This window comes from Oreochromis aureus, linkage group 14, assembly GCF_013358895.1.
Source record: "Oreochromis aureus strain Israel breed Guangdong linkage group 14, ZZ_aureus, whole genome shotgun sequence".
Lineage (NCBI taxonomy): Eukaryota > Metazoa > Chordata > Actinopteri > Cichliformes > Cichlidae > Oreochromis > Oreochromis aureus.
Genome location: NC_052955.1, coordinates 1,569,816 through 1,597,784, shown reverse-complemented (window position 1 = coordinate 1,597,784; position 27,969 = coordinate 1,569,816). Strand labels below are relative to the sequence as shown.

General features: G+C 45.8%; 2 protein-coding genes across 6 annotated transcripts; one reads left to right on the top strand and one right to left on the bottom strand.

Annotated features, from left to right (window-relative positions):
• Positions 1 to 487: 487 nt before the first annotated feature.
• Positions 488 to 20,403, top strand: arrb1 (arrestin, beta 1). 5 transcript variants are annotated; one of them, XR_004199008.2, is made up of 17 exons: positions 6,927 to 7,077; positions 11,187 to 11,217; positions 11,318 to 11,378; positions 11,481 to 11,525; positions 11,793 to 11,989; positions 13,106 to 13,165; positions 13,319 to 13,386; positions 13,564 to 13,699; positions 13,900 to 13,984; positions 14,076 to 14,148; positions 14,274 to 14,411; positions 14,489 to 14,572; positions 15,185 to 15,208; positions 15,332 to 15,402; positions 16,767 to 16,815; positions 18,312 to 18,708; positions 18,795 to 20,403. XR_004199008.2 is itself a non-coding variant. In XM_031732163.2 (16 exons), exons 1-16 carry the CDS (start codon positions 696 to 698, stop codon positions 18,421 to 18,423), a joined length of 1,254 nt encoding a protein of 417 aa, XP_031588023.1. In that variant the 5' UTR covers positions 488 to 695; the 3' UTR covers positions 18,424 to 20,403. The 5 variants fall into 5 exon arrangements, 3 of the variants coding, with proteins under 3 accessions (XP_031588023.1, XP_031588022.2, XP_031588025.2); XR_004199009.2 differs by having other exon boundaries at positions 18,312 to 18,980; positions 19,134 to 20,403; XM_031732163.2 differs by lacking the exon at positions 6,927 to 7,077 and adding an exon at positions 488 to 715 and having other exon boundaries at positions 18,312 to 20,403.
• A 1,585-nt stretch (positions 20,404 to 21,988) lies between these two features.
• On the bottom strand, positions 21,989 to 23,940 carry or55e1 (odorant receptor, family 55, subfamily E, member 1). Its single transcript, XM_031732181.2, has 2 exons — positions 23,027 to 23,940; positions 21,989 to 22,043 (listed from the first exon to the last, which is right to left on the bottom strand). Exons 1-2 carry the CDS (start codon positions 23,935 to 23,937, stop codon positions 21,989 to 21,991), a joined length of 966 nt encoding a protein of 321 aa, XP_031588041.2. The 5' UTR covers positions 23,938 to 23,940.
• Between the last annotated feature and the right edge of the window lie 4,029 nt (positions 23,941 to 27,969).

Below are 27,969 nucleotides of genomic sequence, written 5' to 3'. Positions count from 1 at the left end.
TAAACACCTGCACTCAATGTCCAGCAGGGGGCGACTGGTTGTAAGGAGTCACTGATGATGAGATGTAAACATGTTTAAGAATCCGTACTGAGGGTTGGATTAAGCAAACAGCTGAATTTAAACGCAGTGATGCGCAGCTGGCAGTGAATGTTCATAGCAAGCAATTAGAACGACAGTGACTTTCTTTGCTCTCTGGTCGGCTTCCCTCCTCGGGCTGTAAAGATTCAAGCCTGGAAAAGTGTCCAAATTTAGAGGAAAGAAATATTTATTTAATGAAGGACAGATGGAAGGAGGGTGGAGGTCAGAGTCCAGCTGTCAGTGTGATGCTCCTGTCAGACAGAAATATAATCTGTCCTCTGGGTGTCTCCTGGTTTAACACGTTTTACTGCTAATGAGTCTGACAGAAGAGAGAGGGGAGAGCATGCCAGGCGCTGAGAGGAAGGAAGGAAGGAGGAGGAGGCGAGTTAAAGAGGAGGAGGAGGGGCGGGGTGGTGGATTCAGTCAGTCCTTCGTTCAGTCGCAGCTCAGATGGAGGTTTTTCCTCCTGCTGAGGAGACTCTGATGGCATGACAACGGCTTCCTGAGAGAGAAAGAGCGAGAGAGAGAGAGATATCCTGCCCTCAGTTTCCACGGTGACGGCATCCCTCCATCCTCCTCCATCATCTCTCCGTCCGGCTGCTGTCGACATCGTCGGGATGGGAGATAAAGGAACAAGGTAAGATTTAATGGGTGCGTGCAGTAATGCACCCTGATAAATGTGTGTCACACAGATCGATCCGTTAGGAGGAGATGTGTGTGTGTGTTGCTGTAATGTTACATAACATTATGTCCGAACCTCGAGGAGTGTGACGTCTCGATGGCACTGACAGGTTTGCTGTGTTTGCCTGTGGCTTTTCTGTCTTTTATTTTGACAGTCAGACACACAGGAAACATGGAGGGAAACCCATCTTTGTGAAAGAAACAAGATTCCCAGAGAAAAATATCACTACCAGTACTTGTAGTGATACTGTAGTAAAAGTCTGTAAGAATAAGCGTGTGTCGCTCTGATGCGTTCACGCGTCATGTAGAGGGTTTAAAGGCGAGCTCGTGTTTTACAGCCGCTGTTACTCTGAGTGCACGACAGAGAAATGCAGTCACAGAGCTGCAAAACTAAAACATTCAGAGAAAAAACAGGAAAATGTTTAACTTTGTGTCAGGAGGCCAAATCAGAAGAGGCTGTTTTGAGTTTTTATTAGTTGAAATATTTGATCCTAGACTGTGGCGATAACAGGTACACGTCAGGGTGTGACCATGTTCAGACAGGCCGGCGCTCTCTGTGCATCTTTGTGACGGTCACAATCAAAATGACAAACTTCTCCTGAAAGAAACGGCCCAAACCCAAAGACTGAAATACAAAAGTCCAAACAGGATGTGAACAGCTCTCTCCTGCTGATAAACCAGCACACCTGCAGCCTCCTAACACACCTGTTATCACTCCAGTATCACCACAGAAAGCACACCTCATGTTTCTGTCAGGAGAGCGTGACTGATTTACTGGGATCTAGGACAAGTTCTGGATCTGTGCTAAGAGGTTTCAGGGGTTCTGAGCCCATGTTTCACCTCTCCACCAGCTTTAATGAACACCTGCTGATCAGTAACATCGAATCAACATCCTCACAGCAGCCATGTTATTGGTCAGATAATGCCATTAAAAATGTTCCAAAAGGCTCCGACAGCAACAGTCTGGAGGTCCAGTGCAGGGACTCGAGTTAGCTTAGGTGAACTCTAGCAGCCAGCTAGCAGCTACAGTCGCCTGTGTCACCATCCACCTGTTAGTCAGAGAGGCCACGCCCCTAATAATACAAACTTTAATCCAGCTGCGTTATTAAAAGACTCCCGGAACGTACAAGTGTTATGAAGCAGAAATGATCCACAGAGACCGAACAGTTTGTGTATCAGGCTGGAAACAGGTTCTCTTCGCTGTAACGTCTGTGAGGTGGACTCACTGCTGCCTCTGCTGGACGTCAGAGGAACCGCAGGTTTGGGTTTAAAATCCAGAGCTTTGTCAGTCCATTATAGTCGGTGTCAGCTGACTTGCTCTTTGACTCCTTGTTACATCCACCAGAGGAACTTCACAATCTCAGGTTAGGCGAAGCATGAAAGAGCCTACTAACAGGAAGCTGGATCAAAACATCAGCTTATTTGTCCCACAGATGATGCTTATCAATGAAGAATCACACATTTGCATTCCCAGTATCAGACTGAGAACTCAGGGTTCCTCAGTGTCCGGACTTCGCTGGGACTTTGACCAAATTAAATATTTTGGAGACTAGAGACAATTTGACCAGCTGGTGTTCCGATCCATAATCCTCCACCAGTGTGCTGAAAGCCTGTGGCGATGGAGGACTCATACGAGGGTAAAGGCTCAAAAACTAGGCTCTCACTGACGAGCCCCTTTCCTAGATGGGGCAATGAGACTGGGTCCCACCAATGACACCATAACACGGGGAAGTCGTCCCCAACGAGGCAGCTCATGCATACTAATGGTGTAGCTTCATGGAAGGACCACCATGTGGGTGTGTGCTTGTCAAGACATTTTCCGTGTCTGCGAATCTGCTAGTGATGTAAATTTCTTCATGAGATGGTGAGCTGATGATTGGTGTGGATGTCTTCACGCCTGCCTGACCAATCTGCAGAGACCAACTATGCGTACGCCCCTGGCGACGCACTTCAGAGAACTATAACAGGAATGACTACTGAGTCATCGTCTCTCCAACGCTTACAAGAGACAAACAATGACAAAGTGTGCGGCTTAAAATATGTCAGGACATTCTTCAGGTGTGCGATCAGGTCGAGATGCAGCAATATGTGCGTCAGACCCAGAGACGCAGAGACGTCCAAGAAAAGGGTGAAAAAACATCCCTGGAGTTTTCAGTTTGGTAATATTTTGATCAGTCGACTCAAACCTGTGATGAGTCCCACACATATGAAGCCTAAACAACTAAATTCTCCCCCAAAATATCTTAAAACTGACTTTTGTGGCACAACAACAGTAGCATTCTGAAAGTTTACTCCAGGTTCCAGCTTTGCTGCTGTTGCCACTGCTGCTTGCTGTTTTGTGTGAAATGCATTCTGGGATACTTGGCTTTCCCAAATCACCACCCTTGATGCCCTGAGGCTGTTTCACGAGTACGAGCACCAAAGCAGACAGTGACGTGTGTGAAGGCTCCTCGTGGCGGTACACGGTGAGGACCGGTCAGAGGCTTTAGTGTTGCACTCAGGACACACGTGTTTCTTATTTTGTTCCTGTGTAGGGTTTATACACAGTTCTCCAAACGTACTTGGACGGTTGATGAAGGAGCACTTTGATCAGCGAGCGAGGCCTGTTCCCTCGTTATTCCACGAGAATTTAAGCAGGTTAAGTGTTGAACTTGTTTGCTCTTAAATACTAAAGCTGAAGGCAGAGACCCACAAACAGCAAGCAGCTGAACGAGGAAGTGTGGCATGTGGCAGTGTCCTGCTGTTGACTGCAAAACACTTTCACCCAATGAAAATATCATAAAAGTTGGAAATTTTGTTAGTCTGTGCGCCTGAAAATGGAGCTGTGTTTAAAATCCACCGTGGTGCACAGACTGGCTCCTGTACCCATTTGGACTGAATTTAAATGTGAAGCATGGTGCTTCACGCTTGCAGGAACCAACTGAACCTCCCTGAGTTTCCACAGACTAGTGCAAACGTTCAGCGGCTTCAGTTCTTGTTGCAGAAAGCAGATGAGTCTTGATTTGTGGTTAAATAGTGAAAAAATGACCTCCTGCATCTTCTCTAATCACATTTCCTTGACCTCAGTGGAAGGGAAGTAAAGATGTGAAGGACTGTTTACGAGGACTTGAAGAGGAGGACTGCGGCACTCTGAGAATCAGCTGTGGCTTGCAGGCTCTGCTGCTGTGAAACTACAAAGTCCTGCGGATGGACTACAAAAAGCTCCTCTCAGATACCTGCTGTGCTCTCATTGGTTGCTGTGTACAGACGGTGTGCACACAGTAACACGATGAGAGCTCACCTGTGGTCACTCAAAGATGGCCGTCATCGGGTGGAAAACTCAGCAGTAAGTCACATGATGGCCTGTTTGTTTTCCTTTAAGGTCTGATGGGTCGTTGCTGTGAATTGTGGGATGCCATCATCTCCTTTCCTTTCATAAAGGAAACTGTGATGCATCCTTTACTAAAGGAGGTAATAAAGGAAGCTTCAGCTGCTTCCAAGCTGCTCACAGTCTGAGGTTAAAGCTGCGGCGACCCTCGTAGCATAGACAGCAGCAGAAAGTCGGCCCAAAGCCTCCGTTTCCTGCTTTATGTGAGCAGCACGAAGAAATCTTCCAGCTGAGTGCGCTCCACCCCGCAGACCTCAGCAGTGTCGCAGAAACACTTCACCAGATGAAATAGACGAACTGAGCACGCTGCAGGTGCAGTGATTTCCCCCACTGCTCCACACTGCTTCTGCAAAACTGGTGCTAATGTAGCACAGACTGCTCATTCTGCCCCCTACTGGCAGGTGAATTAAACACATATACACAAGCACAGCGCTGGGAAAATACCCTGCACGCGTGCCACATTCCTCGCAGCAAAGCTGTCCAGTTAAAGTTGAGTGCTGGCTATAAAACCCATCAGGATGAAATATAACCACGTGTGATGAAAACGTTAATCATTTAATGGCGATGACGAGCAGACGCACCTGAAAGTGGCGTGCAGGTTTATCACTGCTGCATGTCACGATCACGATGTGACATAACCACAGTGAATCTTTCACACAGGCTTTCATAACAGACTGAAAACAACCCGTTATCCTATCCACTCTAAAATATTAGCTCATAGCCAGAATGTCTTCAGAACTTCAAACCAGGTGAGTAGTACTGTAATACACCTGAGCCTGTTAGCTACCGTGATGCTGTTGAAACCAGGCAAGTACCAACAGCAGGTTTCTCCTCAGACCGAGGGTGGAGGTCGGGAGTCCTGGATGAGGTTCTTTAGCTCATCTTACAGCTGGTGGGGTATGACATCATCATTCAGGTTCTGATGTTGGTTCTGGTACTTTTTGCCCCCTTCATGATCGATGCCAGCGTCCCACAGGGATGGAGTCCTGGTCTTTTATCCATCAGCTGTGTAAGCGCTGCATGATTGCCTCGGGTCTCCTTGTGGACTTGCTGGCTAAGCTTAGCTTTGGGGTGTTTTTGGAACTGTTAGGGTCTTGTGACGTGATGACACATTTCTTTAGCTGGTCTGAGACGGCAGCACTCTTTCGTCTTATGTGTCTTATTTGTCTTTTTTCATGGATGTGGACAGTGTGCATCCTGTAACTCATCAGTGCTACTCACCCTGCAAGTGTGTCCTCAGTGACAGAGCTGCCATGATGCACTGGCAGCACCACCTCTTTAATCTACAGCACTGTGCAAAGGTTTTAGGGAGGTGAAGAAAAATGCTGTAAACAAAATAAAAGTTTTCATTTATCATTTATTCTCATCCATCAACAAAATGCAGTGAATAAACAAAAGAGAAATCAGTATTTGGTGTGAGCACCCTTTGCCTTCTTCTAGGTCCACTTGCACACAGTTTTTGAAGGAACTCGGCTGGTAGGTTGTTCCAAACGTCTCAGAGAACTAAGCAAAGATCTTCTGTGGATGTCGGCTTCCTCACATCCTTCTGTCTCTTCTTGTAATCCCAGACACACTCCATGATGTTGAGATCAGGGCTCTGTGGGAGCCGTACCATCACTTCCAGTACTTGTTGTTCTTCTTCATGCTGAAGATAGTTCTTAATGACTTTGGCTTTGTGTTTGGGGTCGTTGACCCCAAAGGCAGAATACATCTGGGGCCAATAAACAATCATTTATATTTCTGAAACCATTCTTTGTTTACAGCATTTTTTCACACCTGCCTAAAACCTTTGCACTGTACTGTATTTCAGGCCAAACTGAGCATGCTCAGATGCAACAGGGACTTTTTGGCTTATTGATGAGGAGCGGCTTTGGTTCCTGCACATCTTTAGTCAGTTGCTGGTATAACATAGCTGTGTGTTTTTTTGCATATATCTCTTAATATTTGTCTGAGAGAGTCTGGGCTGAGATCAGGTGTCTTCTTCAAACAGCTGCTTGCGTATATCTGCCTGCACTTCAGAGCAGTCCTCCTCTAAACCACCTTAAAGGTCTGCTTAGACTTCTGCACCCGCCATCAGAGCCCGGATTGGCTGAGACGTTAAAGGGTCACCGTCCTGTGACATGAAGTCCTTTCTGAGTACGGAGGACGTAGCGACACAGCGGCTGCTGATGGACGCTCAGCCTCTGCCTCTCTGACTGTTGGTCATCTGACACAGGCGCGCGCGCGCGCACACGCACACACACGTCCTTTTCTCTCAGTTTGTGACTCGCAGTAAAACGAAGCTCTAATAAAGGAGACGTGCAGAAACGTGTTTCAGTTCATTCTGATGGTGAATGTGGCGGCGGAGCGTTTCTGCGCTGCGGTTGCCGTCGTCTTGTGTCTGAGTGTGTTTCTGTTTTCGGGCTCAATGATCTGAATGAGTCGCGTCGGGAGAATATTAACGAGCTCTGCTGATCAGTCAGACATACAGAGCAGCTCTGGAGACTCTCTGAGGAGTTTTTCACAGGAAGCAGCGTCAGTCCCAGAATCTGTTTGAGTGTTTGTGTGGAGCGTAAGTGGACAGGACTGAGCCACGTCACGCTCTCAGGTTTGTTTGTGACTCGTTTAATATTCACATACGACCGCTGTACACATCAGGAGGGAGGAAATGAAAAGGTGCTGTTCCACGCAGAGCTCTGCTGTACCTGCTCTGACACGTTCTGTTAGGGGATTTTGGTCCACATGGTTATGACATCATTGTGACATCAGCACACAGCTGCTGCAGATTTTCCGTCTGCATCCGTGATGAGAATCTCCCGTCCCTGCTCTGAGTGCATCGAACGGATCGTTCAGGAAGCCTGTGTGAGGAGATCTGAGCGCTGAGACGGTCACACCTGCAGCAGCTGAACGCAGATGCAAATCGACGCTCATCAGACCAGGACGTGTTTTTCCACCTTCTATGGTCCAGCTTTGTGAGTCTGTGTGAACGTTAGCCTGAGTTTCCTGTGCTGAGCTGAGCAGCAGCGGTGTGGTCTTCTGCTGCTGCTGTGGCCTCAGAGATGCTCTTCTGCATCCTGTGGTTGTTTGAGTGACCACTGCGTTCCTTCAGCTTGACTCTTACCGGATATTTCCTCTTTTACTTTTGGTTGGTGTATTTTCGTGGTATTAGTACTTTAACTGCAGTGAGGACCGGCTTTAAAAAACAAACAACGGGCTGGATTTCAGTTCTCGTGGCATCGTCTTTATTTTATATCTGCTCATTTAGTTTTATATAAAGCATTTAGATTTCGCTCAATGTTAAAAGGTGCTGTAGCAATAAAGCTGTCAGCAGTAAGTGTGATCAGCAGCTCATTGATTAATGCTGCAGTCAGGCTATGCCAGGCCCTAAAAGTAATTACGGGGATTTTAAAGTCAAAGCTAAAGTTGGCAGGAGGACCTGAGGAGTCAGCTGATTCACGGAGCCTCCAGGAGCTTTTCCCAGTTTTTAACACATGGAACAAACAAAAAATCACCTGAGAAAGTAACGGGACTCTGAGAGCTGCAGGTTCCAGCCTGCTTTTCACAGAGTTTCATGTTTAATAGAAAATGGAATAAAGGGTTTCTGTTTGAACTGGCTGCTCGTGTAAACGCTGCTCCTCCGTGGTGTCTGTGGGAAAGCTCCAGATGGTCTGGGTTGATTTTGACTAAATGAGACCAAAGCAGCTTTAAAATGTTACCGCACTGCTGGTTCCTCTTCGGTTCTTGGTGAAACGTCTTCGGTGACTGATTTCCACAATCGTTCAGGTGTGTGAGTCAGGACACTGAAAATGTCTCTTTATTTCCCCACAGTGGGTTAAATTTTCACACTGTGCTCACAACTGTTTGAAGCTCCAGATGTTTGTAATGGCTGCCAGATGTTTCTGTTGGATTCCCGTGTTTCCGGTGCCATGAGGTAAGCACTGATAAACGCGGGACGTCCCTCCCCTCTGCAGCCCAGAGACATCTGTGATCTCCGGATATAATCTGAAACCGGCTCAGGCTCAGAGGAGGCGACGGACTTCCTGGATCTTGTTCCTGTGCGTGGCCGAGGCTGATCTTCACATGTTCATGCTGGTGGTTTTCATTCATGTTCCTGAGCCCAGCAGAACCAGGTCCGACTTTAATCCTGAGCCGGTCGAGGGCCAGAACGAAGGTGCAGCTCGGTGGTCACACTCCAGTTAGAGAAACCCGGCGGTCGTACATCTGAGGAGGCGAGAAATGCCGGTTTGAGTCTTTGCTGCAGTTTGGGTATCGAGGGAGTCTTCAATCATCGGCCGTCTGCTGCTGCAGAGCTGACACAACAATCAGGCATCGATCGGGCAGTTAGCGTTCCCCCTGTGTCAGAGCGGCCGATCGATCAGTGGCGCTGCTGCTTCACCTGCACAAACCTCGAGCGAACCAAGAAGTGTGAGAAAATCTCAAAGGTACCAAACTTATTCCTGATACAGAAAAATAGCAAATGAATCCGTGAAAGTTATTCCAACAGACGGTTGCATTGAAGGATCCAAGTTTTTTATTGTGACAGAAATGTCTCTGTACGCATCAATATTCATCAATATTCAGGATTATTGATTAAAAACAAACATCAGTTTGAGTGATAACAACAATAAAACCAACAACAAGGAGCAATGATGATGCATCAGAGCGTTTGGGGTGTGCAGTCACGCACATCACTCTCTTACACAGGAAGTGTGTTTATTCAGGTGTGAACGAGCCTCAGAGGGACTGGCGTCACTTTGGGTGAACCTGAGCAGTGGCGTGAAAACAGGAAAGAGCAGGAAGACGTCAGAACCCACATCAGGTGTTTTGCCACACGTGACGTCTTTGATTTCAGCTTGTTGTTCGGTTCTAAACAGGTGTACCTGTCCAGGTGCTTCACTGTGTGGCAGCAGCTTTGGACCCTGAGAGCGAAAAGAGGAAAAATTTAATAATATTTGCTCTGACTTCTCGGTTGTCTCTGAGCTGTCTTGGCGTCTTTGATGTGATAAAGTCGTTACTCGTGTTCAGATGAAATGTGAGCCCCTCTCGTGCTGTAACCCTGCACTGATTCACGTCTGTGCGATGAAGCTCTAACCGCATCCTCGGCTCTGAAGATTCAGCTCTGCTCTCTTTCAATGAATCTTTAATCGTGTTTACACTCTCTCAGACGCTCACTTCCTGTTACCGAAGCTTTCAGCATCTTTTCTCTCATTTCACACAAACACCAGCATTTATATGTCCAGTGTTTAGCACAGCGGCTTGTGAGGATGTCGTGTTTTGTCCCTGCGGCCGTCTGAAGCCGACACGTTCGCTCAGCTGTGATTAAAAATCAAGAAGAGATCAAGTTTAAGCAACCTAGGTTGATAAACGTCTCTGCTGTCGCCGTCACGGAGCCGGTGTTTTACCTCCAGCCGCTCAGCCTGATTTGTGATTTCAGATGGCAGAGCTGCTCCGTGTTAAAGTTTAATTGGCCTAATTGCAGAGAGTGTGGTGAGCAGGTGATCGTGCAGTGGGCAGCTCCCAGGAGTCCCTCCGGTTTCCGGCTAAAAACGGCGTCCCGATGCTGCTGATTGATGAAGAGCCACTCAGGAGGAAGCTGAAAGCTAATGGAGCCACAGCAGCTAATTTATGACAACATTAACGTGGGGGGAGGAGGGGGGGTCATGCTGTCGGGCAGCATTAGACAGAGATGCAGAGAGGAAGCTGCTGATGGCACACCCTCTGTAATATGTGACTGTGCAGAGTCCCAGCAAACATCAGACACCATCCGGTGAGTGCTCCGACACTCACAGCCCGGCTGAAGCCAGACTTACTCTTTCAACATGTTCAGATTTTCTTCTTGCTTCGCTCTCAGCGCAAAAATCTGCACAGCTGTGGACACGATGAGAGCTCTGCTGGTCACAGCCTGGTGCTCATCATCGCTCTGCTCTGACATGATACACAAAACAGGCGCAAAGTAGCTTCTAATAATGAATATGATGATGCATGCTCAGTCATCCAGGTAAGGAAATCCCAAAAGGTTGATTCTGTTCATCTGGATGTTTTCAGGTTTCCAACCTTATAAACAGTACGTTTGGACTGCCACTGTTCATTCAGTGGGTAGTGTCACTGTGACTGAGGTTTGAGTCTCTGCTGAAAATGCTGCGTCCACATGAACAGAATCAACATTTTGGGGTTCTCATAATGAAGATGATGTTTGTGATGTTTGGGTCCTGTGTGGAGACCGGGGCCTTCCCGAGGCTCTGCCGGGTGCAGGCAGGACGCCTCCTGCCACCTTCAGTTTCACTCAGTCAGAAAAAGAAAAGAGATGGAGACCGGAGTCCAGCAACGTGTCAGACAGTGTTGGGAAGGTTACTTTTAAAATGTCTACATTCTTTAGGGCTAAGCCTGTAACACTCTGCCTATTGATTTCATATTAAATTATTTTTTGAATAATAATTTTCAAAAATATTTCGTCACGTTCTTATGCGGCTGCAGTAGAGGTGACATGGGCCGTGAGAGTGAGACACAGGCATTAGAGCCTCTTAATGCGTGTTTTGTTTGGGTTTCCACCGGCGTGGAATTACCAAAAATAGAGCGGTGACAGCGTAACATATGACACAGGAAGTGACCGCTGTGTAATCCCTTTATTTCAACAAAGTAACTGTATTCTGGATAGCACCTTTTTAAACGGTAACGTAATGCCGGCACATGTATTCTGTTACTCCCCAACACTGGCCTTCGGAGGACCAGCAGCAGTGAACGCAGCTCAGGACTGGAGCACATCTGCGGGGTTAGGAGCAACACGAGCTTCACGAAGCCCAAAATACATCAACACCAACATCTGGCAGCACACCTGGACTCGCTCAGCTTGGGTAGTCTGAGTTTTCTGGGCAGTTTTAATACTTCCAGGAGCGTTTTACAGGCAGGGGTCATGTGAGAAATCACTTCTGCTGCTAAAACAGAAGAAATTCAAACAATTTAAACGTTATTCCTGAAGTGTGGCGCGCTCTGTTTCACTGTTTCCAGACTTTTCTTGGACAGTTTTATTTAAAAGTATGATAAACACAAACAGTGTGACCTGTGCTCTTCTCTCTGTCTGCAGAGTGTTTAAGAAAGCCAGCCCCAATGGAAAGGTGAGTCCTCCTTTAGCACAGTGCAGGTGTGAGAGTTTGCTGATGCCCGAAACAGCAGCGACACTTTCAGGCTGATTAACAGCAGCTCTTCCTCCCTCAGCTCACCGTCTACCTGGGGAAGAGAGACTTCGTGGACCACGTGGATCGGGTGGAGCCCGTTGGTGAGATCTTGTTCAGTCGGTGGTTCGATCCCGGAGCTTCACTCACATTTAAATTTAAGTTGATTTTTGAAGCAAAAGCATTTTCTTGTTTTCTCCTTGCAGACGGCGTCGTTCTGATCGACCCGGAGTACCTGAAGGAGAGGAAAGGTGAGAAGCCTGAGTGCGGGAAAGCTGAAAGCTGAGCTGCTGCTCAGAGAAATCACTGCAGCTGTGGATGTGAGCGATTACCCAGAAACCTCACTGGCTGGTGTCATCAGAGCACGCTGCTTCACTTTGGGCTCACGTAAAAACTATGAGTGATGTTGAAAACGAGCAGGAAGAGAGCGTCTCACATTAATGTGCAACATGTTTCGGTTTTCTGTTAATCAGCTTCAGTAAATCCATCACTGATTGTCTTTGTTCTTGCCTCATCAGTGTTCGTGACTCTGACGTGTGCGTTCCGTTATGGTCGCGAGGATTTGGACGTCCTTGGGTTGACGTTCCGGAAGGACCTGTTTGTGACAAACATCCAGGCGTTTCCTCCGATGACCGAAGAGAAGAAGACTCTGACTCGTCTTCAGGAACGTCTGATTAAAAAACTGGGAGAACACGCCTACCCGTTCACCTTCGAGGTACGGAGGCATCGTTCATTAGCTTTTATTCCTCCACAGAGGTGCTGGACCCAGGCACACCAGCCTCCTGGCAGCCTCCGGTCGCTAGGGGAGATGATTATTCCCCGACCGGTTGGTGCTGAGGTTGCTGGCTGTCGCTGGGTGTTTTCCATCACAAGGATGATGCTGGTTGCCATGGTTTCTCGCAGTTTGCAAACACCCCATTGACTCCCCGAGCCATGGTGAAACTTCCCGCTGCAGCCAACACATTTCAAAAGGCTTTTATTTTGAAGGCAAATTTGCAACTACTACAATTACTCCAACTACTGCAACAATTACTACAGCTCGGAGAGTCCATGGCGAGTTTGCAGACAAGTCGGCGTCTTCCATACAAACTACAGGCGATCACGACACCCTGCCTGCAGCCACAGTCATCACTGTTGGACCAGACTGATACCGATTTCATGCAACTGACAGTAAAAACATGCGTGAACAGACACGTGCCTTCACATGTTTCACCAACAGGCAGTGGTTGTCAGGTGGAACATGTTTGTGCCGTGGCCTTTCCAAGGAGCTCGTTAATATTAAGACTTTTCTAATGATCTTTTTTTTTCTTTCCTCGGCGTGCTGCACCGACTCCAGCATTATTGGTGCCGAGCTGACAGGCTCCATGTTTGAAGTCTTAATTCATCTTTGCATCATTCTGAACAATTTGTGAGAAATTACATGGAAATTTGACAAAGATCCATCTAAACAGGATCCTGGACTTAATGGAAATGTATCCATTAATGGAAAATAATGGCAGATGAAACTGTTCGTTGAGATATGAATAAATAAATGATTCAATTAGTTTGGAAAAAAAAACAGCAAAAAGCTGCCTCATGCATGATGCTTTATCATATAACATCATCCATCAAGCCTCAGTGAGTCATGTGTCCAGCGTGGGGGGGCTTCCCGTCCTCACAGATGTTCTCGTCTCACAAACCCAGAGGAGGAACTTTTTGGTCTCGGAGTTCAAAAACAGAAAATGCAGAAAAACAAAGAGAAGCGACGGCAGAGCGGAAACCAGCAGTATCCTCACTCTCTGCCCTGTGCCATAAATGTTTCAGATGTTTTGAATATTTCACATCTTTTCAGATTCCTCTGAACCTGCCGTGCTCCGTCACCCTGCAGCCGGGACCGGAGGACACCGGGAAGGTAAAGCCACGACGTCCGCTGTCATTTTCTTTTGCTTTGTGCTCGATTCGTGCCGCCGTGCAGACCTTCTGGGTTTGAAGTTCCTTTCACAGGTGGAAACGTGTCTGGATTTAAATGAATCTGAAGACGTGTCTCGCTGTGGTGTGTCCTCAGGCCTGCGGAGTCGACTTTGAGGTGAAAGCTTTCTGTGCCGAAAACGTTGAAGAAAAGATCCACAAAAGGTAAACGTGAGTTAGCCGCAGTCCGGTCGAGCGGCACAACAAAGACGTGAATTATGAATGAAACTGAAAGCGCTCCTGCCCACACACACACGTACCAGTGAACACCTCACTGACTTAGAATGATTTGGGACGCATCCACTCTGAAAGAAATGTCTGAGCTATGTTGTGTTGCTGCAGGAACTCTGTGCGTCTGGTGATCAGGAAGGTTCAGTACGCTCCAGAGAAACCCGGCCCTCAGCCGACGGCAGAAACCACCAGACAGTTCCTGATGTCGGACAAACCGCTGCACCTGGAGGCCTCGCTGGACAAGGAGGTAACACTTGAGGGACAGATACACTCAGTTCAACCACCATCAGCACAAACATGGTGCAGAGGTCCAGGTGTCACCATCCACCTGCCGGCAGGGAGGCCACGCCCCTAATAACGCAAATTTTAAGCCATAATACGATTTAACCAGGTGAGTGTTATAAAGGTTGTCGTGAGCCGTGAGGTCATCTGTCTGTTGTGTCTCAGATCTATTACCATGGCGAGCCAATCAGCGTCAACGTTCATGTCACCAACAACACCAACAAGACTGTGAAGAAGATGAAGATCTCAGGTAAATCAGGGCGCTGCTTCCTGTGTGTGCCTCCACGTCTCCACATCTCCATGTCCTCCTAAACGCAGATATTTGATATTTGTGTCCACAGTGCGACAGTACGCCGACATCTGCCTGTTCAACACGGCTCAGTACAAATGTCCGGTGGCCACCGAGGAGTCAGAGTGAGTTTCATCCATGAAATTTGACACTAAGGAATCAAAAGTTGGAGTAAGCAATAAACTGTGAGGCTGCTGATGAGCTCTCTAATGTGAAATCAGCTGAAGCTTCTGTATTTCCCTCTCCTCAGTGACGTTGTGGCTCCCAGTTCGACTTTCTGCAAAGTTTTCACCCTCACTCCGTTTCTGGCCAACAATCGTGAGAAACGAGGTCTCGCTCTGGACGGAAAACTGAAGCACGAGGACACCAACCTGGCCTCCAGCACGCTGTGAGTCCGGCCACCTTCACGCCGCCTTCACTGCCAGCCGAGCAGAGTGACGTGTGAATATTTTGTCTGCTGTGCAGGTTAAGAGATGGAGCCAATAAGGAGATTCTCGGCATCATCGTGTCCTACAAAGTCAAAGTGAAGCTGGTTGTGTCTCGTGGCGGGTCAGTATCGTGCGAGAGGAGCTTTAAATGTTAAAATTCATTTGAATGCAGTCCTTTGGTGGCCTGCTGAACTTGAGCTCAGACGTTAATCTTTGTTTTGCACGCTGTCGCGTGACGCTCTGCTCTCTGTGGAATACACAGACATCCCACAGACCTTGAATGTGACTGTGGCGTTTCAGCTTGACGTTATATTGTCCACGAATCAGACCCCTCAGCTCGTGACAAACAGAAATGTGATTTATTTATTTATGACCTTTTTCAGCCTTATTATTCATGCCGTGTATCATGTGGTCGCTCGATCAACACACTGAGCTAACCTGGTGCCCAAAAGATTTAAAAAGCTGCAGAATCGTCAGTGTTTGGTGCTCAGCTCGAGTCGTTGCTGTTCAGGCCTCTCTGCTGCTTCACAACTAGATAAAAACGATTTCCACAGAGGGCAGAAGTTCCCATTCCCAAATTGGAGATAATCTATTAAACTGTGCATGGACCATAAAAAAAAATCTGCATCGGTATTTCGTTATGTAAAAATGTCCACAGTGTTGGGATGCACTCATCATAAATCCTCTGTGCTCTTGTATTGAAGCTGAAACTCTTTCTTTTTATTGATTTCAGGCTCCTTGGAGATCTGGCAGCGAGGTAACCTTTCATGTTCTCGCATTGATGAAAACACTGAGATTGAACACCTCGGTGCTGACGTGCTCATAAATGCTTTTAGTAGTTGTGCATTGTCGGTGTTGTTACCAATGATCTGCGTTTCAGTGACGTCTCGGTCGAGCTGCCCTTCACGTTAATGCACCCAAAGCCTTTAGAGGAGTCGTTCTACAGGGAAGGTGAGACACTTCCTGTTCCTGCTGAGGTTCACAGACACAGGAAGTTAAAGGATGATGTAACGCATGGTTTTATCAGCTGCAGGTTTAAAGGGTCAGAGCGTCATCTGACCTCGAAAGCAGACATTTGTAATGATGCATATTAATATTTGATGTTCAGTGTAATGTATTCATGATGCCCATATACTGATAATATACTGCTGTGGATTCATCTTCAGGTATTTAAGGCTGATCTCTTTCCCGGGGAGTCAGCTGACAAATCGGCACTCTTCTTCTCCTCTAAAAGCGCTCACTGCAGGCTCTACAAAAGCAACATGGCAGCTGTTAGGGCTGTAAAATAGAGACACTAGTGGGAGGTGACGACGCAGAACTGCAGGGTCTGCAGCGGTGACCAGGACACACGCTTAGAAGACGAATGCAAATACGGAGATGATCAGACAGTCGCAAAGATGCAGGAGACATGTGGAGGTTCAGCCCAGCAGACACAGCACATCCTCTGAGTCAGGTTTAACAAAGCCGGGCTTTCTTTGCATTAGCTGGATCTGACTGATCACAGAGCCATGGTTTTCATCTTTCTCTGCGGGCAGCACGGTGGAACAGTGGTTAGCACTGTTGCCTCATAGCAGCAAGGTCCTGAGTTTGAGTCCAGCGTGTGGGCGGGACCTTTCTCCCCGTGTCTGTGTGGGTTCTCTCCGGGTACTCTGGCTTCCTCCCACAGATAACTATGTTAGATAGCTGCCGCCCACAGGTATGAGTGTGAGTGGTTGTCTGTCTCTCTGTGTTAGCCCTGTGTCAGACTGGCCACCTGTCCAGGTGTACCCACCTGGAAGAGGACGGCTCTCTCTCTGCTGCAGGCTCCATCCACGCTCACATCAGAGGTCAGCGTGTCATGTGACTCCTGCACTAAGTGAAGCTGGCGTCTGTCAGAGGCATATTTTATTAGTAACTGAATGCACTGGTGTGATACTGGGATTTGGAGTCTTTAATCTGGCTCCTCCCCCTCCTACCCACAGTCTCGGTCTTCCTGCTCCGCCAATCATCTGGAGACCCACGTAAATCCGTGTTTACGGCTCTGATGCAGTTCTTCCTCCTTGTTTGCGGTTAGTTGTGGAGAACAGACCCAGAGCTGAGCTGTTCGGAGTCATCAGGTCTCCCTCAGAGAAAAGCTGGAAACCTGAGCTCCAGACGCAAAGCCGAAGCGCTGGCTCCTCACACAGGAGCTCCACGGGGCTGTCTGACAGGTCGGCGCGTCCCGACCGGTGTCAGGCTCAGACTGAGTGTGTGTGTGGATTTTAAACGAGTCGGTGTGCACCAAGAGTTTTCCTCTCGGCACAGGTGTGTAACTGTGATCTCTCTCTCCTCCGCAGCTGCAGACGAGGCTCCGGTCGACACGAACCTCATCGAGTTTGACACAAAGTAAGCAGCCGTCTTCCCGTCTCACCGCGGCCTCTCCTCCTCACTCTGATTGGCTCTGCTCTGGTTTAGGGGCTCATCAATAACCCTCACAGCAGACAGGTTTCCTCTGTGCCCGCTGCAGCATTAACGGTGATGGACTCGTCTCCAGAGTTTCAGTCTTAATGCGTCTTAATGCCTGCTGCTGTGGGAGCTGCAGGAAATGGGCTTTAAACTGGAAACTCGTTCTGCTGCCAGCAGAGCCAAACGCGAGCGCTGTGAGCCGACGCTGCAGTTTACTCATTATCATTTCATGCGTACGCAACAACAAAGGAAATGACTCCAGCTGCAAAGATGAAATACAGAACAGTGAGGCCGCCTCTTCTTCTTCACTGAGCTTCACTCGGTGTTTGAAGCGGAGAGGATCCACTCCGACTTGTTTCTGCACGACTCCCAAAGCCTAAAAAAATGGAGCTTTTGGGTGTTTTTATTTCTGAATATTTCCACTTCCACTTCCTGTCTTTGTTACCTCAGACATCTGTACAGGGAGAAGAAGACGTAAAAGCGGTGAAACACTCGTCTTCTGCCGTCTCCACCTCGTCTTCAGCTTCGTCTGTAATTATTAAACTCATCGTTAAACGGCAGGGCCGGGTCATGGCCCGTTAGCTTTCTTACATCGGTTAAAGTTGTTGTTTTAAAAGTGGCGCGGCTGCTGTATCCTCTGCTCTTTCAGCTCGTAAACACAGCGTGGTGATGAAGACACTGGGGAGATGGGCGCGTTGGTACAAAATGAAACGGACAGATGCGAGGATATCGATGGTCACAGTAAAGAGACTGGATGATTTATACACTTGTGTCGCTGTCAGAGCAGAAGAAAACCTTCATTTCCACTTTAGTCTTGTTTAATGTGGCTCTGTCGTATAAAAGTGGGTCGAAAGACCAAGTTTGAAAATAAAAATATGTAAACATAGTTTGAAAAAAATTCACAGGACTCATTTTATATGTTTGGAGTTTGGATCATTTTTATTTTCACTTTTTTATTTCATGTTCATTATATTCACAAATGTTTATGAAATTTGGAGAAGGCCCGGACCTGTTACTGCGCTCTGGCACAAACTGCAGTTATCAGTCTGAGGCTGCTTCGCCCACCAACCTGAACACAAAGCCGTCCCAGGCAGAGACTCTCGAAACACGACTGGGCAGGACCAGGCACCATCTCATATCAGCTGATTTTAGCGAAAAATGCGTTGTAAACGAGTCTCGGTGTGATTACGTCCATAAACGAAAGTTGAATTCACAAAAGTGTTTGAGAACTTTTTGTTGCTAACCAGTAAAATATCGACTAATTGCAACTAAGATGTTGTGCGGCGACGTGTTACAGAAAAATAACGCTCCCAACGCCGGTATCCACGGATACGAAACAAACATTTAATAAATGCCATATTACTTATTTCAAACCAAAAGTCATATAACCAAGTTAACGTCTCTGATTTAACTTCCGTAAACTCTCCCTCCCTCAGCGACGATGACATCATCTTTGAAGACTTCGCCCGCCAGCGGCTGATCGGCGCAAAAGACGACAAGGACGAAGACGAGGAGCCAGTGGACTCGCCCAAATTGGAGGACAGATAGAGGGGAGGAGCCGCTGCGGCTGTTGTTTCGCTGCTGTATGTAGTGTGGAGCTAATGGAGGTCACCTTTAGGTCAAACCACAGTCTGGACACCCTTTAAACACTCGGTGGTGCCGTGTTTGTGTGCTCGTTCATGTCTGTCCTCTCTGAGTCCCGCTGAGGTGTTTAAAAAAAAAAACAAAAAAAAACTAGAATACTGCAGCCTAGACATCGGAGCAGCTCTTTGCTCCGACGGAGTCGTCTGGAACGCGACCCAGCAGCTCCTAACGACAGCTGGTAGCATGCCTGTAATATCTCTTTGTTCTAAGTGTTTCCATTAGGGACCAAACAGATGTAAAGTTGTGTTGAGATTAGTTTAAAGTTCTGTCTTTAGAAACAACACTGCCAACCTCGGTTGATCTTGAAACGTCCGCCACTGGAGCCAAACTTCAGCCGACGGAGGATTTTGCTGAGTAACCATCTGTAGTCGGTGTCTCTGAAGCTGCAGAGCAGATGGGAAACGGCACCGAAGTGATCTGCTGGGCCTCCCCGCCCGCCAAGAGGACCTCAAACTGTCAGAGTGAGCCACTGACCATTTAACAGAAACCGGTGGCCCAGTTTGCATGATTTATTAATGTCATGAATAATCAACTTATTTTAAATAGCATACAGTTTCATGTTTTCATGCTGATAATTTGCCAAGTCATCATCAGAACGATTTTCTTCCTTTCAGGCAGTCGCTGGTCGTCCATTGGCTTCGTTTCTATTAAAATCAGCACGGCTTCATGTTGCCTTAAAGTAAACACCGCGCTTTAATATGATACACATGTCAGACAAATAAAATTGGCATGCTTTAAGTGTTTGTTACTTTTACCTCTGTTGAACTGAAACTGGCAGAAATTTAAAGAGCAACCATTCGATCTGTGGCCTGATCGTCGTGAATGCTTTTATGACTGTAGAGATATATATTTTGTTTCCTCAAACAAAATTCTGATAATTATGAATCACGTTAGTGTGACAGGCTAATTCTGAAGCTCATAAAATGTTCAATTTCTACTGAAATATCTGAAACATTTCATCACCCGGTAAATCTTCACTTACCTTAAATTTAATAAAGTTTAAAGCTGAAAATGAACTGAAACTCAGAGACCGAAAGCAACATGGAAAATATTATTTTATTCACTGAATAAAATCTGATACAACAGGGTTGGGGTCAGAGGTCAGCACACAGGCCTCCTAGCAACCACTGACTGCTGGTGAGTGGTTGTGGCTGTTGCTAGGTGAAATATGGTGCTGCAACAAAAGCCTCCTCGTGGTTGTTCTGGCCTGTCGCAGATTGCCTCAGTTGCCTGAAGTTTGCATGGAAGATGCAACTTTTACTTTGAGGGCGACCGCCCTGTCTTTCTGGTCTGCAGATGAGTCAACATCGTATATGCAAACTACAGGTGATGGAGGCAGTCACAGAGAGGTTTGTGGCGTAGCGCCCTTCTTTTACATCAACCACTTACAGTTGGCTGGTGAACAATGACCAGAGGTTGCCAGGGCGTCGTTGTCCGGTCTCTCGGCCTGTTGGACTGGCTCCTTAGACTGGCCGGCTGATTTTACAGAAACAAAGTAAAACTAGTGGCTGCACTGAAAAAAGAGAATCCACATGGAAATTCATCAATGATTTGTAAAAGAATCGACAGGGATGTGAAGTTTGAATAACCACGGGTGTCATCCGTATGTCGTATCAGGTGATGTGAGCAGGTAAAGAAATTCTGTAAACCTTTATTTTGAAAAGTCTGATGACTCAAAGTAAAACAGTCTCAAACATCCTGTGTGAGGGGGAAGATGTGTCGCTGCTTTCTTGAAAGTCTGACTGAAACCAGTTTTTTCATTGTAACATACAGTTTAAGAAAAAAACAGAAAACATCAGCTGTGTCTGATTGTTCATTTTGGCGGGGCGCGAGGGAAGCTTGTATATTTCACTGGATCTTTAATAAAAGGACGTTTATGTCCCCGTTTGTCTGGATTCATGAAACTAAACAAAAACTAACTTTTCAACTGACGAGGCGCTGAGAGTAGGTTCATGGATGTAGTGAAGGAGGACATGCAGAGGGTTGGTGCAACAGAGGAGGATGCTGGAAAAAGGGTGAGCAGATAAAGGCTACCATATTTTTTGGACCATAAGGCGCATTAAGCGAAACAAAACAGTCAGATAAGTCAAACTTTACTCAACTCATTCTTCCTCCACTTCTGTACCATTGATTCATTAATGCTGTATTCTCTCACAGCTGCTCTATTCCCATGTTGTTGCAGTATATTAATGACTAACCTGGTATTGTGGATGGATTATCTCAGTTGTTCTCCTGACTGAAGTTTGGTCCGTTTACAGCATCCTGCCATGCGATTGCATTTGTCCCTAACAATCGGGAACCCTCGCGTTAACTTTTATCGAGTGGAAAAAAGTTAGCATCATCCTCCAGCTTCACTGTGTTTATGCTATGCTAACATAGTTGTTAGCTAGTGATCACGTAGCACATCATTATATAGCAGCTAGCCCAACTTCAGTAACCCTACAAACGTCACTGCTGTTTAGTTTCCTGTCTTCATTTATGTTGGAAGTGATAGCAGAGCTGTACGTTTGAATGTTTCAGAAATCTCGCAGTCAGAACATGCTATATCTACATGTTTTGTTTGGTTTTTTTTGCGTGTCCCGTTTAGTTCTTTAGCCGTCAGAATTGTTTTCTGAAGGCCAACAAAGATACCCAACAGATTTACTTTATCAAGTGGACCATCACGGCCTTGCTGTATTGGTCCATTTCATTGACCTTTTGTGTTGTTATTTATTTTATTTTATTTTATTTTCAGTTGTTACAGACGGGACAGACATGGCTGGGGGATAGGAAAGGGAGAAAGAAAGATGAAGGAAAAGAAAAACAGAGGGGAAGAGGGACAGTGAGAAAGGGCGCTTAAATGAAAAAAAAATCTTCCGGATCACCTGTTGAGAGACATATCATGTTTAGGTGGAAGCTAGCGAGCTAACTTCCTGCTAACTTCTAACTCCATTAAATTTAATAAATCCTGTTTTCATGGATGCCTGGATGTTAAACTTAATTGTTACACCTGTTAAAGCAGCAACACTGATCATTTTATTAAAGATGAAAGAATTTAGACAGTTTTTAACTCTCAGTGATGCTGCAGTGTTTGTTTGACTTTGGGACCTGAAGTGGACGGAGTTTAGGACCCAGATTACTCCGCGAGGTAGCCGTAATGCTCCGACAATCCATCAAGCGGTGCGGCTTCGTAGCTTAGCAAAGTTGTTCTAAAACATTTTTGACAGATTTTTGAGCGCCGTGTACCACATGAAATCGGTTCAAAGTCAGTGAGCACAACCAGAATTCATACATAAGTCGCGCTGTCGATTTTTGAGACAATTAAAGCATTTTAAGTGCAACTTGTAGTGCTGAAAATACGGTACTCATGCTCATGTTTTTTAAGGAAATAAGAATGAATGCGTTCCTTGTAGAGCTGCCTTTTAGAATAGCTTTATAGAGATTCACCAAACTGCAAACGCCTTTGACAGCATGTCTGAATCCCGAGCATTCACCAACAGTTAGACTTCAGACAAAATGTCTTGCAGGAGGTTTTCAGACTGACGTATACATTGCAGTCACAGTTTGATTTTTCTGCTGCATATCTGCGCTTAGGTCACAAGAGCAGCAGTCTAAGCAAAGCTGCCCAGAGCATCACCTCCTCCAGCTGAGAGACCAAAATACTTCACTCAGTAGGCATCCCTGAAAACCTCCCACTCTTTTTTCATGTCACAGTCGTACTCTGCCTAAACATGCCAACTGTCCCATAAGCCCTTTATCCCTGATAGGTGTACTCCTACATCATCACATTTCCCTTTACTTCCAGTGTTTACTGGTGGGCCTCTGCCATGACGTGCCCTAAACACTTTACAGCCATAGCCTCATTCAGTCACATCAGCAGTGGCGGTGTTGAATGTGGTCCATTCAGACTCGATGTCCCCGGCCCCCATCAGAATAATGCTGCAAAAGTTCTGCAGGAGATGAAGATCTCCACTCCACGGCCCATCCCAGATCCTCCCAGCACAATTTTATTTTTCATGGCTGTCTGACATCCTCCTTAATCCACAGGTGAGTTGGCCATTGCATGTAGTAAAAAATGACAAAATTAACCAGTGTTCATTATAGACCAACAGCACAGAAGTCCAGTAACAGAACAACACTTGGGCTCCAGGAAGCCCTACCTCCCCACCACTATTATTGCCCACATTAAAAACTGAGATACCCCACCTGGACAACAGATTTCCCAGACTTTCCAGCGCCCAGGAACTCCAAGAAGCAAAAATTTGGTGCAAATGAGCAGGACCCAGTTTCAAAGCTGCCATCTATAATCTGAAACTCTGGGATGGTTCCAAGGTTCTGTTTCCACTTCAGAGAAACTACAGGTATTAGTTGTAGAAAAAAAGTATGTTTGTATAAAAAAGGTTCAAAAAGTTCATATAAACCGAACCCCACAGAAGAGGGGCTTTATGATTTTCCTTTTCCAGCAGATGAAACCTTCACAGTCATTATTTTCTTCGCTCTGTTTTTGAAAATTCTCAGAAAGCCATTACGGATTTCTTTGGTTCGTACTCCGTAGATGATAGGGTTGATTGTTGCTGGGAAAAGGATGTACATGAGTCCCATGGAATTGTTGATGTCTGTTGGTATGGGGATGTTCAGGTTGTGAGAGAGGAAGGTGATGCTGCCCACCAGGTAAAAACACATCATAACAATGAGGTGAGTGCTGCAGGTGTGAAAAGCTTTCCTGCGGTCTTCACCGGCTGCCGCTGATCGCAAGACCACGCTCAGTATCTTCATATAAGAGAAGAAAATAATTGGTATGTCAAGTCCTACAAAGCAGATGATGACAGCAAGGCCAGCTGCACCGCTCCTGCTTGTGCTGTCACATGCCAGGCTGACCAGCGCCATGTGGTCGCAGTAGCAGTGCTGGATTACGTTGGAACCACAGAACTGCAGAGAACCTGCCAAACCTACGAGCGTCGCCATGATGGAGACGCTGCGCACCAGCGTGAAGAGCACTAGCCTCACCAGCATGGAGGAGTTAATTATTTCATTGTAGCGCAGTGGCCGGCAGATGGCGACGTAGCGGTCCAGCGCCATTGCCAGCAACAGGGTCGACTCCACTGAGGACATGAAATGAGTGAAGAACATTTGAGTCAAGCAGCCGACCAATGAAATCTCATTCCAGTTGAACAGAAAGCCAAGGAGCATGTTGGGGATGATGGTTGTCACAACCAGCATGTCAACAAAGCAGAGCGTGCAAATGAGGAGGTACATGGGGCTGTGCAGACTCTCCACGCTGCGGACGACGTACACCAGCAGCGAGTTTCCGAGCAGCACCAACAGGTAGGAGGCGCTAAATGGCAGCGCCAGCAGCCGGCGGTGTTTCTGCAGCGAGGGAAACCCTCGTAACACAAATGTGCTGTGGGAGAAGTTTCTGCTCAGCGGTGCCTCCAACATGGCTCTGGCTTCACCTGCACAGAGACGGCCACACAGAAACAGTCAGCACCACCGTCGCCGAATGGACACGGGGACTTACGGCTCTCTTATCCAAATGTAGTTCTCGCCTGCTAAAATTTTCCACTTCTTCCATACTCAATGAAAATTTTAAGGCTGCTGAAAAGATTGCAATGTACATGCAGTAAGCATTACAATTTAAACTGGCGGTGGGAACCTCACCGTGCAGCCTGCCTTTACCGACATGTGTGAAAGAATCGGCTGTGCTTAAGTTGACTGAATTTGAGCGCGGTGCTGTAACCGTAGCTGTAAAACAGTGCACTATTTTTTCTTTTAAACAGGTTTTCTGGTAAATGATGACCAAAAAAAGTGATTTTGACCTAAGTAGTTAGTTCATTGGTTCATCTGGAACTTTTGGAAACACTGTATAAAATGTAAACGGAATACAAGGATTTTAAATCTCATAAACTCGTATTTTACTCACAATAGAACACAGAGGACATATACCTGATATCTGCTCTGATGGCAGCAACACGTCTCAGAGAAGTTAGGATGAGGCAACGAAAGGCCAGAAAAGTAAGAAACAGCGAGAGGAACATTTGATAATTATTGGCAACAGGTCAGTGACAGGTCTGCAAAAAACTGCAATTTCAGAATAATGTTCTTCCGTTCGAAATTGTCTTTGAACGTCTCATCATGCACAGGGACGAGGCCGATAACTGTGACCTGTACATTAAAACATCAGTGCACGGCCTCAGGAACACTTCAAGAAACCAGCGAGCACCTCGGCGTGCAGGTTACTGCTCCATCACACAGAGAAGAAGCCACGTGTGACCACAATGGAGAAACAGCACCACATCCTCTGGACCAAAGCTCCTTAAAACAGATCTGAGGTCAGACCCATCCAAACATGGAGGTCCTCAGACTGAAGAGGAGGAGCAGGAGCAGAGTCCAGCCGCTGAACCGGCCCGCCTGCAGTCCAGACCTCTGACCAGCTGACAACATCTGGAGCATCATGAAAGCAACATGAGGACGAAGCAGAGCCAGGACTGCTGAGCAGCTGGAATCCTCCATCAGACCATCACAGACTGATGTTACAGAGCAAACATGGACCTGTCCTACTTTTACAGACGTGTTGCTGCCATCACGTAAATAGAATAAAATATGGGTTTCTGAGATTTGCACATTGTTGCATTCTGTGTTTCTGTACATAGATGTGTGGGGCAACAGGAAACATGTATAATTTGAATTTTGTGTGATATTAATTGTAATATTTTTCCTCACAGTTCATTAACTACATCATACTGTTTCAACCTTTTTCCCCTGAAATTAGCAGCTGTTAGTTTTTCAACAAAGCCTTAAGGTGACAGTTACCTTTATGGAGAATACATATTTTCTACTTCTATCAAGCCATCCAAGTAATCTGGATTATTATGCTGCTGTCGTCCCTGCAGAATAATTAGTCTCTGAAAGTCTTTAAACTTCTGCTGCTGATCATTTCTAAAAGATGAACCAAGCAAGTTTAATGGTTTTCCATCACTCAGGTATGTCACTACAGATAAACCAGCAGGGTTCATGTGTCTTACTTCAGGATCCAGCAGAAACGGGAAAATCAGGCAAATAAAAATAATTCTTTGTCACATCTCTATGTTACATATTCTGTGTGGATTTCAGAGTAAACACTCAGATTTTCACCTCAAATTAAACTAGTTTCTGTTTTTAAGTAACTGATTAAGAGTACTCTGAGTACTTTGAGAACTGTCTCAGTGTTTGGACTCTAACTAAAATATTTTTTAAATCAAAACACTGTTTTTAAGAAGCAAACAAAAGCGAGAAGAAAGAGAAAACGAGACCTTTCTTACCTGCAGCGCTGGTTTAACGTCAGGAAAAACTCAGTCTTTTCTCAGGTCATCTTATAGCCAAATGCTCATGTCCCACTGAAACGCTGACCTCAAACACAGCACTGCTGTGATTAGCTCAAAGCAGCTTGTGGTGGTGTAAAGGTCCCTGAGCCCATCGGTCTCTGGAGGTTTGTCAGGCTGTGGGTTTGTTAGGACAACGAGCAGAGACACGTGGGACAACCTGACGGTTTACGTGACTCTGAATTTGGTGATTTTTGCGCAAACGCGCTTCTGACATGCTTTTCACTGAATACCAGGTTCAGTTTTTTCTTTAAACTCCAGCATAATGTCTGTTTTACATCCTTGATGAAGATGGCAGAATGTCTCACTACTATACATATTCTGATCTTCTCGTGTGATAAACACTGAGTTAACTTTAAGTGCTTCCTAATCATGTTTTATGTTTGCTAGCGTGTGCAAAAATAAATAAATGAATACTTACATGTTCTTCAGAAAGAAAATAAATATTATATAAAAGATTATATCTTTCCTCCTACGATGAAAAGCTGCGGCGTGATATTATTCCCTGCTCTGATATTGAATTCAGGGGAGCGCAGATGTTTCCTCTGAGGTTTGAACCGTGAAATCTAATTTGTCTGCTGCTCCTTCCTTCAGGTATTTCATCCGTGTATTTGTTCCCATTTTCCTTTTGAAGCTAATTGGTCCCGAGGTCAGTACAACAGAATTTGGCTTCCTTTGAGAAGAACGCAGGGATTAATTATCGGGGCTGCTTAATTGGCCCTTTCTGTCACACTGCTGGGACTCTCAGAGCTGCAGATCTAATCAACACCGGCCTGAACTTCATGTGATCATGCAGAGACCAAAGATCAGAAAAACAAATAAGTTGACATATGAGCATAATACAAGGCCGAAGACAGTTTGGGTAGAGTTTGATGGCGTTAAGATGATTTTATCAAGACAAAAAACAAAACAATGATTTACATGTTAGCATGCATTGAAAAATCAATACATTTTTCTACCAGAAACTAAAACAACAACATGCAATATTTGATGTAATCTGATCTGATACTACGGTGTACATTTTAGGACATCCTCAGGTCTCAGGAAAAAAGCCGTCTAAGCCATCTTATGTTTAGTGAAATTAATGAGAATATTAAAGTTCACTGCTGTTTTTGGTTATATTTTTTACATCTTAGTACCATAGCTCAAAGTTACAGAGACAATTAACATCACTTCAACATGACAGTTTGGATTTGCTTAATAAGAAAAATATATTTCCTTAGAATTTATATGATTCACTCAGTCCTCTTGCTTTTGTAGTAGTACATTTATTAAGTTTTGCAAGATACGTTAAGAAGTCAAACCATTTAATTCCTTAAAGTTACTAGGTGTTAAGCAAAGTTGTTTTGCATATACACTGAGTGATGTCAACAATTTAAGGTAACAGATTGGACCAGACTATTGATCCTGCAGCAGAGAAAATCAATTCTATATTATGATGGTTTTTCTTTGTTAATATGTTTTACGGATGAAACATTTGCCCTTACTCAAATGTTGTCAGCCATTTTTTAGTCCATGTCCGCTTTGTTGAAACATTCAGCTCTCCAAACAGCAGATACATGACATTGTCAGTTTTGTTGTCAGAGTGTTAGTTTAGAAATAGACATTTACCAGCTTAAATACAGACGTGGTTGTGCACTGATGTCCCCATTCTGAAGCACCTCCATGCCTTCTCTCTATAGATCTTGCATGTGAAATGCCACCTGCAACAAGGTTCTCCTTTCCTCTGTCCCTCCGAATCATCTGAGGACAGCCTAAAGGCACAAACTGATGACAATTAGTGATGACAAAAAATGTTATTACCAAAATGTAATCTTTTTAACGCACCCCCCCCCCCCCCCCCCCTTTTTTTTTTTAGTGCAGTGCATACCACCCTGTTCTTGAACAGTCTCATAGAAGTATCTTTCCATAAAGCTTTGCTTGTGGTTGGAAGTGCCCACCTTTAGCCAAAGAACCTTCCTGGAAAATCTGAAAAGACAGAAACAGAAAAGCAGCCACACATATATATGATTGAATCATGTTTTGGCACTTTGTCTAGTTTTTTGCCTCAGTTTAACTCACAACATTATCTTAAAGCAGCTTTATACTATCACTTAGCAGTAAATGCCATATT

Excerpts from the sequence above, each read along its gene's own strand:
- arrb1 (XM_031732162.2), top strand. The coding sequence starts at position 7,019 with ATGCAAATCGACGCTCATCAGACCAGGACGTGTTTTTCCACCTTCTAT. Across the intron at positions 11,218-11,317 it reads AAGCCAGCCCCAATGGAAAG|CTCACCGTCTACCTGGGGAA; the intron begins GTGAGTCCTCCT and ends TTCCTCCCTCAG. Across the intron at positions 16,816-18,311 it reads CTCATCGAGTTTGACACAAA|CGACGATGACATCATCTTTG; the intron begins GTAAGCAGCCGT and ends TCCCTCCCTCAG.
- or55e1 (XM_031732181.2), bottom strand. The coding sequence starts at position 23,937 with ATGTTGGAGGCACCGCTGAGCAGAAACTTCTCCCACAGCACATTTGTG. Across the intron at positions 22,044-23,026 it reads GTACGAACCAAAGAAATCCG|CGTCAGTCTGAAAACCTCCT; the intron begins TAATGGCTTTCT and ends CTGCAATGTATA.